This window comes from Anguilla anguilla, chromosome 10 (genome assembly GCF_013347855.1).
Source record: "Anguilla anguilla isolate fAngAng1 chromosome 10, fAngAng1.pri, whole genome shotgun sequence".
Classification (NCBI taxonomy): Eukaryota; Metazoa; Chordata; class Actinopteri; order Anguilliformes; family Anguillidae; genus Anguilla; species Anguilla anguilla.
In genome coordinates this window covers 41144710-41163159 of record NC_049210.1, presented here as the reverse complement: position 1 = coordinate 41163159, position 18450 = coordinate 41144710, and the positions used below count along the sequence as shown (strand labels likewise).

The 18450-nt window shown below is 47.3% G+C and overlaps 1 protein-coding gene across 4 annotated transcripts in view; it reads right to left on the bottom strand.

The window, feature by feature from the left end:
* Nucleotides 1–209: 209 nt before the first annotated feature.
* The window catches only part of unc45b (unc-45 myosin chaperone B), a 27089-nt gene continuing 8848 nt past the window's right edge, over nt 210–18450 (bottom strand). For 3 of the 4 annotated variants that reach the window (XM_035379734.1, XM_035379735.1, XM_035379737.1), the window contains 14 exons: nt 18080–18245; nt 16767–16937; nt 16041–16212; nt 15353–15653; nt 14705–14799; nt 13304–13445; nt 12716–12856; nt 12047–12174; nt 11205–11271; nt 8906–9019; nt 4282–4397; nt 2860–2977; nt 2038–2193; nt 210–1178 (listed from right to left, as the gene is read on the bottom strand). In XM_035379734.1, the coding sequence (XP_035235625.1) occupies nt 918–1178; nt 2038–2193; nt 2860–2977; nt 4282–4397; nt 8906–9019; nt 11205–11271; nt 12047–12174; nt 12716–12856; nt 13304–13445; nt 14705–14799; nt 15353–15653; nt 16041–16212; nt 16767–16937; nt 18080–18245 (2148 nt within the window). In that variant the 3' untranslated portion in view covers nt 210–917. The remainder of the gene's footprint in view (nt 1179–2037; nt 2194–2859; nt 2978–4281; nt 4398–8905; nt 9020–11204; nt 11272–12046; nt 12175–12715; nt 12857–13303; nt 13446–14704; nt 14800–15352; nt 15654–16040; nt 16213–16766; nt 16938–18079; nt 18246–18450) is intronic. The other variant, XM_035379736.1, reaches the window with a different exon arrangement.

The window sequence follows — 18450 nt, the reverse complement described above, 5'->3', positions numbered from 1 at the left end:
CGTGTTGCAAATTTCAACCCCCACCCCCCATAAAACCTGAAACAATAAGACCTGACCTCATCCTGCTTTTCGATGCTCATACCACCTCACCCCACACACGTACTCAGTCACTCTTCCTTTACCCACTTGTTTCAGCCTTGCATTCAAAGACGTGGGTGTTTATTTGTCCCACAAGCCCTCACAACACTTATGATAACACGGAGGACAGGCCCTTATTAAAAATCCTCTAAACAACATGCCTTACCTCTCTGTAATCCCAGTGATAAAAAAAGGGCAAAAATCATTACAAACCACTACAGAGCTTGAATATAACAAGGAAACAAACATAAGGAAATAACGGTCCCACAGGTCTTTCAAGTCCAATATTCTGTGTAAACTCATTTTGTGTCAGTATGTCACATTTTATTTGTTCTGCAAACAGCATACATTGCTATATTATCTCACTCTGTGTTGCACTGGTGTTTGTGCAGAGCACGCACACGTTTCAACACACATACTTTTAAAAATAAAAAAAAAACACTTACAGAATGAGAAGCACAAGTCTCTTTAAATAATACCTAACACAAAGAGCAATATAACTGTTTTTCAATCATTCAGACAAATTCTTTCTAAAAAATAAGATAGAAAAGAATAATTCACAAGATTGTTTTAGAAACCTCTAAATTATTTTGAGAACTCATGCCTGTATTTCCGAGTTCTATTTTTGGCTGCATCAGTCCTGGGTCGTCATTCACTTCAGTTCCTGTTTGGTTTTTAGATTTCAGTTTTTAAGCCAGCTAGCTCCCAGAGGAGACCAGGGGTGATTCTGGTCTTGCTTCCAACTTAACCACGTAACTGGGAGGCATCGTTTTGATGAGGGACAAGTTCTGGTACATTCCGGGAGCGAGACAGCCTCTGGTTTAAAAGATGCCTCCATTTTAAGAGAATGGCTTGATGAGACCAAGGTCCATGGCGGTGGACAGGCACAAGCGGGCCACGTCAATCACCTCCTGCCGCTTCGGGCTGTCCCCCTGCTTGCCGATGACCGTCAGGATCTCCAGCATCTCGCTCTCGATGAGCTTCTTCGCCAGCTCCGCGTCTGCGCTCATCAGGTTGTACGCAATGACCAGGCCCCTGTGCTGGATCTGCAGGTTGTCGTGGAGACACAGCCTTTGCAGTATCTCCAGCCACTGTACCGTCTGGGGGAAGGGAGAGGGAGAGAGGGGGAGGGGGAGGTAGAGAGGGCAGGAAATAATTGAGTCACTCATAGACTGCAGAAAAAAAAACAAACCCTGGTGTAACACTCCTCAGCGAAACCCTCAGGCAGTTTTGGACAAAAGATGTTCTTCTCATTAAAAAGGCAGCAAAAGTAAACATAAACTCATTCCCTCATACCAGGCCATTTGCAGTTGTGCCAGGGTTATTCAAAATAGGACAAAGACAGATTTATTCATTTATCTCTACAAGATCTCCTCAGTGGATTTGCAATATTAATATTTTTATTTTTTAACTCTTTGAAGCGAGAAAAGGGCTTTAAGACTAATTAATTGAGCTGGCCTTTTTGCAAAGGGGACTCTTGTGTCACTCCATAATAGCTCATTTTTTCTTTATGTTCAGACTGTGATGTATCCACACGTGCCCAATCTGAAAACAGGCAGCTTCATTTTGTCCATGTGGATATACCAGAGCCTGTCTTAATCCTGTTTCTTCATTACATTACATTACATTACAGGTATTTTCTAGCAGATGCTCTTATCCAGAGCGACTTACAGAACTTTTTACATAGCATTTACATTGCATCAATTTATACAGCTGGATATATACCGACGCAATGCAGGGTAAAGTACCTTGCTCAAGGGTACAACGGCAATGTCCCACCCAGGAATCAAACCTATGACCTTTCAGTTACAAGCCCAGTCCTTTACCCTCTGTGCTACACAACCACAGTGCTACGCTGCTAGCGTAGCCGCAGTGCTATCCTGGTCTGACCCCCCACTGAGACATAAAGCGTACCCAGCCCAACTGAAAGTGAAGGGGGGGAGGGGCGGGGGTACATACCACCAGGGTGAGCTTGGTGCAGAGCTTCTTCTGGGCGGTGGTGAGCATGGCGATGGCCCCGGCCGCGGCCCGCTGCAGCTTGTCGTCGTCCTCGCTGCACAGGAGAACCAGCAGCTTCAGCTTGTCGTTCCCGTCCTCCATGTACCTCTCCTGGACCTGGGGGCGGGGGGGGGGGGGGGGGGGGGGGGGGGCGGCGCGCGGACACACACACACACACAGCGATTCAGGCCCGTGAAGTGTTTACGTTACGGTCGTTCGTTCATTCATCCGTTCGTTCGTTCGTTCGTTCAGTCAGTCATTCAGCAGGCACCTGTGTCTGGAACATCCATCCGTGATATTGAAGTGCTCTGCCTTTTGCGTGATACTGTAGTGCGGGTCTTAATGCGTGATATTGAAGTACTGCTCTTAGTGTGTGATACTGAAGTGGTGTACCTGTTGCGTGATTTAGAAGTGCTGCACCTGTTGCGTGATTTAGAAGTGGTGTACCTATTGCGTGATATTGAAATGCTGCCCCTATTGAGTTGAACAGCAAGAAATCTCCATGTTGTCAGAGCTCTCTGTACCTGGACGGCCACTGTAAGTGGTACTTTGTGTCACTGTGTCGAAGACCAGTCTGTAGGTCATCAAAGGAATAAACTATGCTCTAGTTGGGAACTCTTGTGTCGGCTTCCTGCTTCAGGCTATCTGGCCTCGGGACGACTACTCCCAACGAGGGCAACGTGCCCTCAGCCTTAACAGTAACGGTGACCTCAGTGGCTTTAAATGTCCATTTTTTTAACAGTTATGGCCAAATTTCCGAAGACTAAATCGGCCAACACTCACCTCCTTGCACACCACCAGGTTACACATGCACTCTGTGGCAGCCTGCCGGATTTGGTCATGCTCCTCAAACATGTAGTTCTCGATATCCGGAAGGGCCTTCTCCTTCAGAATCTTCACCCTGTCATTTAGCGCCAGAGGTTGGTGATCATTCAATTGTGAGTCACTTCGAAAAAAATAAAATAAAGTTTGGCCTTTCCCATTTTCTTTTAAACCCAGTTTTTAAAATTTGGATTTTTAATCTGGATGCTGAGTTGTATTTGCAGACCTGTCTCCTCAACGCAAGGGAAACATGTTTGGGCACTTCTGTGGAGTATCCCAGCTATTAAGCATTCATTGGGCCGCTGTCTGTGCCAGTTGTCTGAAGGCACAGTTATTAACACCAGCCCAGTGTTGTTTTGCTGAAGGCACAGTTATTAACACCAGCCCAGTGTTGTTTTGCTGAAGACACAGTTATTAACACCAGCCTAGTTCTGTTGAGCTGAAGACAGATCCATTAACACTAACACAGTGTTGTTCAGCTGAAGGCACAGTTATTAACACCAGCCCAGTGTTGTTTTGCTGAAGACACAGTTATTAACACCAGCCTAGTTCGGTTGAGCTGAAGACAAATCCATTAACACTAACACAGTGTTGTTCAGCTGAAGGTACAGTTATTAACACCAGCCTAGTTCGGTTGAGCTGAAGACAGATCCATTAACATTAACACAGTGTTGTTCAGCTGAAGGCACAGTTATTAACACCAGTCTAGTCCGGTTGAGCTGAAGACAGATCCATTAACATCAGCCCAGTGTTGTTCAGCTGAAGACACGGTTATTAACACCAGCCCAGTGTTGTTTTGCTGAAGACACAGTTATTAACACCAGCCTAGTTCTGTTGAGCTGAAGACAAATACATTAACACTAACACAGTGTTGTTCAGCTGAAGGCACAGTTATTAACACCAGCCCAGTGTTGTTTTGCTGAAGACACAGTTATTAACACCAGCCTAGTTCGGTTGAGCTGAAGACAAATCCATTAACACTAACACAGTGTTGTTCAGCTGAAGGTACAGTTATTAACACCAGCCTAGTTCGGTTGAGCTGAAGACAGATCCATTAACATTAACACAGTGTTGTTCAGCTGAAGGCACAGTTATTAACACCAGTCTAGTCCGGTTGAGCTGAAGACAGATCCATTAACACCAGCCCAGTGTTGTTCAGCTGAAGACACGGTTATTAACACCAGCCCAGTGTTGTTTTGCTGAAGACACAGTTATTAACACCAGCCTAGTTCTGTTGAGCTGAAGACAAATACATTAACACTAACACAGTGTTGTTCAGCTGAAGGCACAGTTATTAACACCAGCCCAGTGTTGTTTTGCTGAAGGCACAGTTATTAACACCAGCCCAGTGTTGATTTGCTGAAGGGGGACATCATGACTCACCTCAGTTTGTCATTCAGGCCAGCCAGGTTTGTGAGGCCCATGAGGGCCTCGTAGTTCTGTAACCCGTCCCTGTCAGGGTGCAGCAAACTGACCAGGGGCCGAACCACTTCATAAATCTGAGGGGGGTGGGGGGGGGGTGGAGGGTTATATTAAAAGTTTATTAAAATATCTTCGGTCTGTCAAAAAGGGAATGCAGGCTGAATATACTGAACTGTACTGAAAAAGATAAGAGAGAATGCCAGCAAGGGACACCAGCAACCAGGAGTCAAGAATGAACAGTGGAAAGACAAGAAAAAACAAACAAACCACAGCCATAAATCATTTCCTCATTACCACATGACTTATTTGAAATGGGCACGGCAGATAGATGAATACTGCACGGAGCACTTGGTTTGTACTGAAGCAGTCACAAAAGGGGAGGGGGGGAGGATGTGGGGTGGGGCGGGGTGGGGGATAGCTGGTTAGTGTAACAGAATAAAGTACAGCTGACTTACAGACTGAATGGAAAATAACAGTTGTCTGGCCCTCTCCCCCATTTCCTTTGCATGTACAGGCAGTGCACATGTGATGGTGGAGAGCTGGGTTTCTGATTCTCTCTCAGGTCAGGTGACCTGAAAGCTCATGCTGGCCCAGTCACGCAGTGGCTGGTTGTCTCTGGCGAGGGCCAGGTGCTAACGGTTTTAATGCACCAAATCTGTCTCTAATAAAGTAAACCAAAATTACAGTCGGTCTCCTGGCACATTTCTGCTATGTGTCCGGGCTACTGGTGCAGCCCGTGACAGTGAGAATTTTGGGAAAAGATTCATTTTCAGGCGAAGCCAACTTGAAGAAAATGCATAATACAGAATGGAAATCAGAATGGAGATTGGAAATCTGTAAGAGCTAAATTTGTCCTCCAAAGTGCGAGGGGGTGAAACAGGTGGCAATGGGGAGGTAGCAGACTCCATTCACTTCCTGTCATTTAGCTGCTGCATTGCTATGTATGCACATTCTTTGTGCGTGAGACTGCCAGTTTGAAGAAGTGGAGTAAATTTGCGTCATGAGAAATATCCGCTGCGGAGAATTGCTGAGTCATGATGGTATCGATTTTATAATGCAGGACTTGGTTGAACTACTGCCCTTGTCAGAACATCACACGCGCACACACGATTGTTCAACACTGCAGACATGTTTTTAAATATTTTTTAAAAAATCTCCCAGTTTACAAAATGGATGATCTGTGTTAAAATTCTACAATATTCACTACCCCTCCCCCCGCCTCCCTGAGAGAGAGAGAGAGAGAGACTGTGTGGAATGTGCACAGGTCACAGAGCACGGTAAGAGAGAGAGACAGAGAGAGACTGTGTGGAATGTGCACAGGTTACAGAGCACGGTAAGAGAGAGAGAGAGAGAGAGACTGTGTGGAATGTGCACAGGTTACAGAGCACGGTAAGAGAGAGAGAGAGAGAGAGACTGTGTGGAAGGTGCACAGGTCACAGAGCACGGTAAGAGAGAGAGAGAGAGAGAGGGAGAGAGAGGGAGAGAGAGAGAGAGAGAGAGAGTGAGAGAGAGAGAGAGAGAGAGAGAGAGGGAGAGAGAGAGAGAGAGAGAGAGGGAGAGAGAGGGAGAGAGAGAGAGAGAGAGAGAGGGAGAGAGAGAGAGAGAGAGAGAGGGAGAGAGAGAGAGAGAGAGAGGGAGAGAGAGGGAGAGAGAGAGAGAGAGAGAGAGAGAGAGAGAGGGAGAGAGAGGGAGAGAGAGAGAGAGGGAGAGAGAGAGAGAGAGAGAGAGAGAGGGAGAGAGAGAGAGAGAGAGAGGAGGGAGAGAGAGGGAGAGAGAGAGAGAGAGGGAGAGAGAGAGAGAGAGAGAGAGGGAGAGAGAGAGAGAGAGAGAGGGAGAGAGAGGGAGAGAGATAGAGAGAGAGAGAGAGAGAGAGAGAGAGAGAGAGAGAGAGAGAGGGAGAGAGAGAGAGAGCGAGAGAGAGAGAGAGAGAGAGAGAGGGGAGAGAGAGAGAGAGAGGCAACCGCCTAATTATTTGACTTGTCTTTTTAACTTGACCACAGATGTGGTCTATACTTGTGGCTGGAATGTCACATGCATCTTAGGTACACTGTCAACTCTGAGAGAGACTTGGACTTTTGATGTTCCTTTATTGAAACACTGAATTTTCCCCCAAATGGCTCAGTCACAGGGTTGCGTAGGATGGGCTCCTCCTACACCCACGGCCCGCTCACCAGACCACCCTCACGAGAGTGCCTCAGCAGCTGGCAAGCCCTCAGCACGGCCGCACGGCACTCTGTGAGCCCTGTATTGTTCAGGCTGTCCGGCCTAATTAAAAGCAGCTGTAGATCCAGCCCCCATGCCGCCTGCTCCCTCCAGCACGTCTCCCGCTGATAGAGGAGCCTCCGAGCCATTTGCGGCCTACAGGACCACCATCTTGCTCTCCAGCTCAATCAGCTCTTCCCCTCCTACAGGAAGGTACAGGATTGGTGCCCGCATGCCAGTGATGGCCCGACCATAAAAAAAGTCCACCAGCTTTCACTGGATCTCCACCAGCATCCCCACCATGGGGGTTCAGTACCATCAGCTGATGCCACAGGGAGGATGCCACCAGGGTTATTAATAATCAGCACTCTCCCCCTGTAAGACATTTCCATTTCAGCAGTCTCCTTCTGCAGCCTTTCTGTGAGCTCCACCCAATTCTGGGCCATGAAAGCTCCTGTTCCCAGATACACTCCTGGCAGCTGAGGTAGGGACCTTCCCACATGCCAATGCCTCGCACTTCCCCCCGTGCTGCAGAGCCGCCCTCATGAGCCCTCAGGCTATCCTCCAATGCCTGCATGTCCTCCCTGTCTCTCAGCAACACAGTTACATCATCTGCATATGCCGACAACCTCACTGCCTTAGAAACACTGGCCCCTGGGACTTCCACCCCCCCTTAACCTCCGTCGTACCATTTACCAAAAAAGGTTCTACCACTAAGGTATATAACTGACCAGACAATGGGCAACCCTGTCGTATCCCCCTCTCCACCCATACTGGCTTACTCAACCCACCTCCCACTTTAACCAAGCATAATGCACCGTTGTATAGCAGCCGCACTAAAGATAATAGAGAGAGAGAGAGAGAGGGGAAACAACCTAATTATTTCAGTTGTCTTTTTAACTTGACCACAGATGTGCTCTATATTTGTGGCTGTTTAATACATGCCTAGAATGTCACATGCATCTTAGATACACTGTCAACTCTTCAGGAGTGATGGCACCTGATTTACTGATGAACATTGTAGAGTAAGGGTGAAAGAAATTAAAGGTGAGCATGTACATAGAGTGAGGAGTGTGTATGTTTGTGTGTATGTGTATGTGAGTGAGAGAAAGAGTGTGCGTTTGAGTGTATATGTGTCTGTGTGTGTGTGTGAGAGAGAAAGAGTGTGAGTTTGAGTGTGTATATGTGTCTGTGTGTGTGTGAGAGAGAGAGAAAGAGTGCGAGTTTGAGAGTGTGTGTGTGTGAGAGAGAAAGAGTGCGAGTTTGAGAGTGTGTGTGTGTGAGAGAGAAAGAGTGCGAGTTTGAGAGTGTATGTGTGTGTGTGTGAGAGAAAGAGAGCGAGTTAGAGTGTGTATATGTTAGTGTGAGAGAGAAAGAGAGCGAGTTAGAGTGTGGTGGCGTGAGAGTGTGTGTGAGAGGATGTGAATGTGTCACTGAAGTTGAGATCTGATCATAAACACAATAACCTTAGAGACCACAGTACCAGGCCTGAGTGCTGTTTTGTCTTTTTCTGTAGGCTCTTCTGCTGCCGTTTTCAGGATGTGACATCATCCAGTTCACATTCATTCACTGCCCCCCAGCTCTGATTTTGCTACGTGATGATTGGTCCAGATTGTGGAGTGACCCATAGCCCCGCCCATTCTTGCTATCTGGTGACTTTATTCTTCATACCCCTGGTATCATAACCCAGCCACACAACACCATACCATCCCAGCTCCAAAGCCATCAACCCATCCTCCTGTGCGCACCCTTGCTTGTGCACATGACAGTAACACAAACACACACTTTAGCTCTTTGTGTTTGCGTATGAAAGTGGCTGTGTGTGTGTGTGTGTGTGTGTGCGTACGTGTACTGTATGTGTGCACCTGGGTGTGTGTGTGTGTGTGCGTTCGTACGTGCATGTGTGCACCTGTGTGTGTGTTTGTTTGTGGGTGTGTGTGTGTGTAGTATGTGCTCAGAGTAAAAGAGTGTGTGTGTGTGTGTGCAGTTCAGCAAGCTTCCTTCAGAATGGCGGCACGCACTGTCACAGCAGCTATTCCGAGTCTCCTGCACTATGACCCCGGGGGAACTATAATTCATTCTACTCTTTGCATAACCTGTAAGGAGAAGGAATGACAATAAACTATCTATCTCCCTGCATGAGGGGACTGAAGAATAACAGTCTCGGCTTAGTAAACCACATGAAGTATATTAGCATGCCAAACACTGCCAGCAACAATTAAAGGACCATAAAGTAATCATAACATTTATCCCACACATAGGAGTGAAGCAATGCAGGTTTATGTGTGCGGCTGCAGTCGGGTGAGTCGGGGCTGCACCTGGGATTTCCCTGCTTCTCATGACAACCGCACAAGCCAATGGCAGGAGGAGTCACACGACCTACCCTCTCTCCAGGGAAAGCGATTTCGGGGTTCGAAATGGCCGCGATCTTGGCCAGGGCATGGCAGGCTCTGATCTTTCCCGCCTCTGTTCCCTCCAGGGCCAGAGGGATGAGCGCCTGTGTGAAAGATCCACACCTCAGCCGTCTGCACAGCACACAGTCACTTCATAACAACAACAACAACAGTAATAACAAGAAGAAGAAGAAGAAGAATGGCAAACTTTATTTATATCGCACTCTTTAAGAGGTGCGCGCAGCGCTGCTGCGTTAGGCTGAGTGGAAAATCCCCACTCTCGTTTCTCTCTGTGCTGAGTCTACAGCATTAGTCATCACCCAGCACTGACAAGGAGTCCGGATACCATTCTTGAGAACGGTGGAAAAACGTGTCGCAATTTTCTTCCTCTCATTTACTCCCGCTCTTGTGGCCCCTGTGGGATCTAAGCAGACCTGACCACACCTAATTTAATGTGCAGAGAAAGCACGGTGTCTCCAGTGCACCAGTTTACGTGAGCTACGTGCAGTCTGAAGTGGTGTGGGGGAAAAAAACCTACTGTCACTGAACGCCTTTGTCATTCTGAATCAAAGTCCTCAGACTGAGAGCACTTCCTGTGACTCCCCCCTCACTATTTTAGCATGCTGCATGTGCTTGTCAGCAAGTCAAATATTTCAGCTATTTAAGTCTAAAAGGCTTTCACTGCAACTCGCACCATGCACATAATAAGGGAAATCTTTCCCATACAGGAAAAATGATGGAAGTATACGGGAACCACCCTAATGTACTATGAACTTATATTTTACAATGAATTTATTACACGTATGTGTTTTTACACCATATATTTTCATACATTTCAAATGTAGTTTGAGAACAAATTTTTTTTTAAATTTCAAAATTGGCTGCTTTGCATATTTGCATATTTTGCATATTTAGGAAATTTATTGACACACATTTAACACATAAAAGTGCTTACAAATAATATATATATATTAAAATACATTGAAATACATGTTGTTAATTTAAATTTTGTACATATATTCCTCAATATATTTAAATTGATTTTGAACTTCCCATTTTGGTATTTAAGTATATTACTTTTCCCTATGGGTTGATTTGATTTGTTTTGGTTTTACTTGGTTTGGCTTTGAGTGTATTGACTCATATGAGTCACAGCCCACAATTTGGGAAACCGCAGAGCTCAGACAAGCAGATCAAGCCAAGAACTTGAAACAGAATGTTTTGGGTTCAGAACGCATTACTCAACCCCTCAGCATGTATGGCGCACCAAAAAACCTGAACAATTGTCAACTCAGTTCACTTCAATACTGTATTGCCACGTCCACCCTATGCTAGTTAGCGATCTGTTTAGTGGATGGAACAATTTGTGGTTGGGGTAAAAGTCAGGGAGAGAATAACTTATTTGCTGTCCGTGGAATTTGCTTTATGTTGGTAAAAGTAAACGAGAGCACAGAACAAGAATTTGTGAACACAAATGCTCTATACTGTACATAACAAGGACGAGAAATCATCAGTGGCCAGACATTTTAACCGTGACAAACATACAAACATCTTCAGAGAGGAGCTTTTTGGATCCATTATTTGGATACATTAATGCCATAAGGACTTAATGAGGAGTTGTCATTGGCTTGTTTTATCTGGGTCTTGCTTGTTGCTCATTTCATGTACGTGATAGGATGGAGTGTAGCACAGTGGGTAAGGAACTGGGCTTGTAAACGAAAGGTCGCAGGTTCGATTCCCGGGTAAGGACACTGCCGTTGTACCCTTGAGCAAGGTACTTAACCTGCATTGCTTCAGTATATATCCAGCTGTATAAATGGATACGATGTAAAATGCTGTGTAAAAGTTGTGTAAGTCGCTCTGGATAAGAGCGTCTGCTAAATGCCTCTAACGTAATGTGATGGTAGTGCGGTTCTTCGTCACGTTTTATTTTTTTGTAGGATCAGCACCCAGTTACGTAAAATACACTGAGTTGAGGGTGTTTCTTTCCAATATTGCCTAGCAGGCAAGGAGGTTCCCTATCCTGGCCCTATTAAAATGGAGTGTGAAGTGTTTAGAATCCTTAGCGCAAAAAGGGGTTAAGTGTTCTGGGGCCTTCTCCTGGATCCAGAACACCCAGAACCACTCCTCCTTTGGCAGGGGGTTGGAGAACCAGTCCGACGGCAGAACATCTCATTAGAGAGTCCTCTACAGCAACGGCGTTTGAGGGGGTGCGGGGGTTGGGGGGGGGGGGGTCTCTGCTCTGGCAGCGGAAAGTCCCCACACAGAGAGGCATTGCAAAACGCTTACCTTCCCGCCTCCTTGAGCCACAATGGTTCCACGATCCTTGGTGTCCCCTGCCAAGGCTAGAAACACCCTGCGGGAAAGGGATAAGAAATACAAACAGTTGGACTGTATGCAGAAAGGGGAGCTTTGGTAATTAAATTAGGCAGACATTTCTCAGCAGATATTTTAATAAAAAGTCAGTTCTCCACGTGTGGAGGAGACCGTTGCCTCAGTCACCGCCAAGAGAGACCTAGCCTACGATATTTTAAAATGGGTTTCAGCCTGCACACTGTACATACTTCCTCTTCAGACAGAGGGACAGACTGATTCATATCGTACTTTTACTTATAGCTTCTGAGAATTCATAGAGGTAACTTTATGTATGTGGTTACACAGCTACTTTTGGTTTATGTTCCCAGATGTGTGCAAGAGTGAGTGCGTGGGTGTGCGCGTGTGTGTGCATGTGTGAGTGAGTGTGCCTGTGCGCGCATGCATGTGTGTGTGTGTGCATGTGTGCGTGTGTGTGTGAATGCTCTCCCAGGCCCTTGACAGTGACATCCACTTCAAAGAAAGACTTTATTTGGAAAACCCCTTCAATTACGTATCCTGCTTCTTCATGCACACAATAAACGATTCCTTCCCATGTGACCGTGTGAGAGTGCGTGCTTCTGTGTGCTGCAGGTTCAAATCCCAGGTAGGGACACTGCCATCTGGCACTCGAGCAAAGCTACAGAAACCTGAATTCCTGCATCCATAAACACCTCAGCCATAGGAATGTATACTATCCGTATCATGTGCTCAGGGAAACCGCAGATCTCTAAAGTAAACAAATCGTGTAACGTGAAGTAACGGACTCTCGCGCTGACCTGGCGAGCATCTCTTTGGTCTGGTCGGTGAGGACTGAGCTGTCCGCTTTGACCATGCAGGTGAGGGCGGAGATGACCCCCGCCTTCAGCAGGCGCTTGACCCTCTTCTCGATGAAGTCCTTCTTGTCCTGCGGGGCGGACGTGCGAGACAAATCAGCGTGGAGTCAAAAAGCAGCGGGTGAGTGAAGGAAGCAGCTGTGACTCTCCTTTAGTAAAAGACGGAAAACCTTATTTGGACCCCTTGCAGTTTGTAGACAAGGCACAGTTAACTGTGCCAACAGTTTCTGGACAATTGATAATATTTGTGTGGGTTTCCATGGGAACCATGTCACTTGCCACAAGCAGCCAAAAAGATGACTCCCCCCCCCTGCCCCTTATCGCCATTTCCTGTCGGGTCAAACAATTACTCGGCTGACATACAGCCTGCTTCTGGCACAGGTGTCAAGTCAAATATTTGCACTAGATTTAAATGGCAACAGCCTCCACGCACTCCACATGCCCTATTGCCTCTGGACAAATAGAACTGGGAGAACGCTTTCAAAAAACATTAAAAAAAAAATCTGTTTTAGATTTTATTTCTCTGCATCATGACCCCCCGCACATGCCATTTTTTCACATGTCCCCGAATGCACTTCTCTTAAGGGAAAGCGTGGGGGAAGGCCCGGTTACCTTGGGGTGCTGTTCTGGAACGTGTTGCTTGGAGAACTTTGCCAGTTGCACAAGTTCCGGAATGATCTCCTTCTTTTCGTAGCTGTTGGTGCAGTTGACCAGGGTGCACGCCACTGCGTACAGGATGGTCTTGTCAGGTGACTGATGAAAGATGAAAGAGATATTGCTCGTTCTTTTAATGAATTATTTAACGTTAGTAGAATTTCTGGGTATGACCAGCTGATAAACCTGAATGGTTTTATGGCATATACTGTATATAGTTACTTTTGAATGTACGGTAGATGCTATTTGATCGATCTAAGCATCTCTTGACATGCCCACAGAATCACAACAGCTCCTTTTCACTGCCGGACCTTTTGGCATTTATTTGCCAGACATTTCCTTTGGCGCTATTTCAGTTCCTCAGTAACTAAAGCCGTCCGTGACTTCGAACGACAGAGAGGGAGATGAATCGTTGGTAAGGAGGAGAGAAAAGGCATTTTCACACGTAGACAACCACAGGCGGTTTCTATGCCGAGAACCCTGCAGCTGCTCTGCTTTCTGTGAGCCTGTGTGTGTGGCGCGCGGCAGGGAGGGGTGTGACGCCACCTTCGCCAGCTCGAACATGGCCCTCAGGGCCGGCTCGTCCTCCACGAAGTCGTCTTTCACGTCGGCGTCGTTGGTCAGGTAGGCCAGGCCCTCCACCGCCCACTTCCTGGTGCGGACGTCGATGCTCGGGTTGCACAGCCACCTGCCGCGGGCGCAGAAGGAGGAACTTAACGCCGCGTTCTGAAGCGCACCGGGGCGACCAACCCGAAAACCGAAAAGATCCACCCACTCAGGGTGAGAAAAAAAACCACGAGAGAGAGAGAGAGAGAGAGACGGAGACAGACCAGCCAACAGGCTGTTATTCATCCTGTAAAACAGAGCTCATTCTGGGGTTCAATCTCCATTCAGTTCAATCCTCATGTTAACATGGGCGTCGCCGGGTTGATGTGAGATAAGCTCACCCAGTGTTCCTTGCTAGTAATCCAAAGGCCAGTCACTACTTCTGAGACTATGAGGAAAACTGTGTGTGTGCGCGTATGAGTGCAAGTGTGTATGCGTGTGTGTGTGCGCCTGCGATGTGTGTGTGTGTGTGTGTGTGCGCGTGTGTGTACGTTGTGTCTGTGCATTGCTGCATGCATGCATCTGTACTGTATGTGTGTTTGTGTGTGTGCATGCGATGTGTGCGTGTGTGTGTACGTTGTGTCTGTGCATTGCTGCATGCATGCATCTGTACTGTATGTGTGTTTGTGTGTGTGCATGTGATGTGTGCGTGTGTGTGTACGCTGTGTCTGTGCATTGCTGCATGCATGCATCTGTACTGTATGTGTGTTTGTGTGTGTGCATGCGATGTGTGCGTGTGTGTCCGCGAGCATGTGTGTCTTCATGTAGGTGGGGCTTAAACCGAAGATGGCGATTTAACTTTTCAACCATTCAGCACATTGCCAAGTAAAACCAAACAGGCTGTAAATTCTGTTTTCACAAGTGACACTGATTGCCCAGTTACATAGTATTCCTTTCAGTGTGGATTGCGGGGAGAAAATATGCTTCCACATGATGAGTCTGTAGAAACAGTCAGTGACTAAACCTGCATGTAGACCTGGTCAATTGGAAGGGTCAGAGGCCAAAGGCAACACAGGAAAGAGATTTACAAAAACACGGCCTGAGGACTGAGGACAGGAAACAGGAAACACTCAAAATATTGTCTCGTTATTCTGGTCCTTCACAGAGTATAGTGTTATGATGTGATTTCGCAATTATGACTCACCCAGAATAGACACAGAATAGAGAATTGCAATATGTGCATGCCCGTGCACACACACGTGCACACACACACACACACACACACACACACACACACACACACACGCGTGCACACACACACGCACACACACACACACACACACACACGTGCACACACACACACACACACACACATGCACACACACACACACACACACTCACTTCCTGCACTGTTTGGCCAGCTTCTCCGTGGAGCCCTCTGCGAACTGCCGCATGCTGTAATCATCTCCTCCTGCTGAACCCAGCTTACACAGGCCCTGCGCGGGAGTGGGGGGGTGGGGGGGGGCGTAAGGCGTGGGACAGAGGTGAGCGGTGAGCACCAAGATTCAGTCACAGACTGGAAAGTACAAAGTTCTCATTTAGAGAAGTGAAACTTATTTGCTGACTCTTGTATTATGCTGAGTGATATAATACAAGACAATACACATTTGGAAAGATGTTTTTTGAAGCCCCATTTAAGGTTTTCATGCCCCATTTAAAAATATATTTTAAAAATTTATTTAAGTAAACAAAAACAAACAAAACAAAAGGGCAGAGGAGGTAACAAGGTCATAAAATAAGATAAGATAAGATAAGACCTAATCAAACCAGAACAAAACAGAAAAAGAGGAAAGAAACTCAATCATCAAACAAAAAGATGTATATTTAGTGGTCATCAATGCTATTAGCACGCGCACCCGCCAGACCGCCCCCCCCCCCCCCCCCACGCACACACACCCGGCAACCCCACACCCCCCCACCCCACAACACAACCAGCACGCCCCATTTTTTAAAGTGGCAACTGACCAATACAGGGCCCCTTTCACTCACCACCAGTGCGCGGATCTTGATCTTCTCGTTCTTGGTCTTCTTGTAGATGTCCTTCAGCAGGGAGACGCCGTTGGTGATGATGAAGGAGGCGCGGCTCATCTTGGTGGAGGCGTGGATCAGCGCCTCCACGGCGACCATCTGGTCCACCTCCCGCTCGGACCCGCAGAGCGCCACCATCATCTCCATGACGCCCTGGCGCCCCGCCAGCGTGTTGCCCACGTCGAAGGGGCCCTGCAGCAGGCCCGACAGGGCGTTGATGGCGTGGATGTTCTTGTCCATGTCGTTGGGGTCAAACTTCCCCCTTTTTTTTGGTTGCAGGCGGAGCAGGGACAGGCAGGTAGAAAATATAGAAAGAGAGCTTTACATTTGCGCATTCAAATTTGGAAAGTCAGTTATCTTTGGGTTTGGCATCGAGGAAAATAATAACCGTGATGTACAGCTGTTGTCGTACATTACTTTTGGAAAAAAAACTTGCCCTTTCATTACAGGGAGGAGATGGGACAGATCGGTGGGAGCTTTTTGCAAAATGAGAAATGATAGAGGTATAGTAAGGGAAAACCTAAAAAATCAAATTTATTCAAATTCAAATAATTCAAATTGAAATGCAAATTCAGAGAGGTTCATTTCTCCTGAAATTTGTGAGTGGGAAAGGGTGCCTCCGGCACTGGGAGGCTGCAGGGTCGCTCACTTGATGTACTCGTCGCAGATGTCCCTGAAGTTGTCTCTCTCGGGGTCGCAGCGCAGGTCATCGTACAGCTTGTTGAGCAGGACGCTGGCGATCAGCTGGGTGTTCTCCGTCATGGGCAGCTGGTCAGGCAGGTCCGGAACCTGGCCACACACCTTTAGGATCTTCTTCAGGCCTGTTGCACACAGAGCAAAAGAAACTGAGCGCAGGATATCTTACACACACACACACACACACACAAACACAGGCACACACACACACACATGCAAACACACGCACACAAACGCACACACACACACAAGCCCACCCGCACACGCACACTCACATACATGCACACCACACACATACATATACATGCACACACACACACAAGCCCACACGCACACACACACACACACACGCACACACATACATGCACACGCACACACAGATACCCACACACACACACATGCAAACACACGAACATATACACACATACATGCACACACGCACACACACATACCCACACCCATCACACACCCCACACACAGACACACATGCACTCACACACAAGCACACAAGCACACGAACACACACATTTATTTATGCTGAGATAAAAACCTCTCTCAAGGGATCACTGGTGCAGCACAGGTGTAGTGTGTGTGCATTAGTGTGGCTGTTTTGGTGTGGTATATTATTGTATGGTTCTAGTCAGGTGCATTAGTAGGGTATATTGGCAGATTCACTGACCGTGGTCAATGGTAAAGAGGGTCCTGGAGTGGTCAGGGTCCCTCTTGTCTTTCCTGGGCACGTTCTTGGTCAGGAGGTTGAGCGCCTGGTCCCGCCCATGTCCCGATACTTTCCTACTGGCCACCATCTCCAGCAGAGCCAGCAGGATGTTCTTCAGGTCTCTGCTTGAGTCTGCGTTTCGGGGACGTTATCGCAATGTTTACACAACGCTATCACAACGTTAACAGAATGTTATCACAACGTTATTACGACGTTACCACAACGCTATCACAACGTTATCACAACGTTAACACAATGTTATCACAACGTCATTACGACGTTACCACAACGTTATCACAACGTTATCACAACGTTAACACAACGTTATTACAACGTTAACAGAATGTTATCACAACGTTATTACGACGTTACCACAACGCTATCACAACGTTATCACAACGTTAACACAATGTTATCACAACGTCATTACGACGTTACCACAACGTTATCACAACGTCGTTCCCGCAGAGCCACACCACACGGGCACGTTGTGCGGTTGTGATTTATGGATAATTGGTCATTTACTTGCTGCCAAACAGCTTTGGTACAGCTGATTCAGGTGTGCTTTACAACGAAGATCAGGATTAATGTTTAACTGTGATTTCATCTGAAAAAAATGAGGTTGAGTGGCAGCGTTAAGTAGCTGTGACTTGACACCGGATTGAAGAGAGATGTAATAACCAGAAAAGAAGAAGTAGCAGAGCTATTTAAGGAAACATTGCCTGTTAAGACATGTAGGGCTTAATATTTATTTATTATCAGAGATTTACGCAACAGCGGGGCCAGCCCTACAAACGCGAATGTCTGTGACTGACTGAGTGAGTGACTGAGCGAGTGATGAAGTTACACTATTGGTCAGCCGAGTTATGACGTCTCACCATTGGTCGGCCAGTCCAGCCATACACTAGGTTTTGACCTGGTCTTGTCAGAGAAATGGTTATGAGAACAAAGGAAACTCTGTTTATTATTCAGACGCCAGACACAGGCGTCTGAATAATCGCAGGTTTAGGAGGTTTTCGGGTCAGTCGGGGTAACAGGAAGTCTGTGTGGGCTTGCGGGCTGCATGTGCTATTTTTAGAGATATGTTCAGGAAAACAGAGAAGCTCTGTCACTAATAGCTCTGCTAGATTTTTGAAATTTACTTCTCTGACACAGGCGTCCGAATCACCACGGGAACGCCTGTTCTGTGTGACCGTGACGGAGTGTAGCACAGGGTAACCCCCCCTCACCCTCACCTCCACCCCCTCCCCTTCTCCCACTCCCCGCTTGCATACCCAGGACCAGCGCCTCCTCCTTCCCGTACACCCTCTTGTCGCCCCCGGAGAGGGAGTCGTAGATGCACTGGAAGAGGTTGCAGGTTGCCAGGGCGATCTCTTCGTTATCCAGGGCCATGAAGCCGCACAGCTTGTCGATTCCCATCAGGTGGACGATGGCGGTGGCCTGCCACCCGGAGACAACGTCGTTAGGCATGGTCGGCACGCGCTCACGCTCAGTCCCAATCAGCGCGCCGCTTTCTCAGTGGCACAAATCAGAACGAACGTGTGCTGCCAGGAAATCGCACTGATACGAGAAGCCACAGTGATCTCGATAAATAAGTGATTTCAATTCATGAGTGCATTCATGCGTGAAAAGAAACGTCACTCTA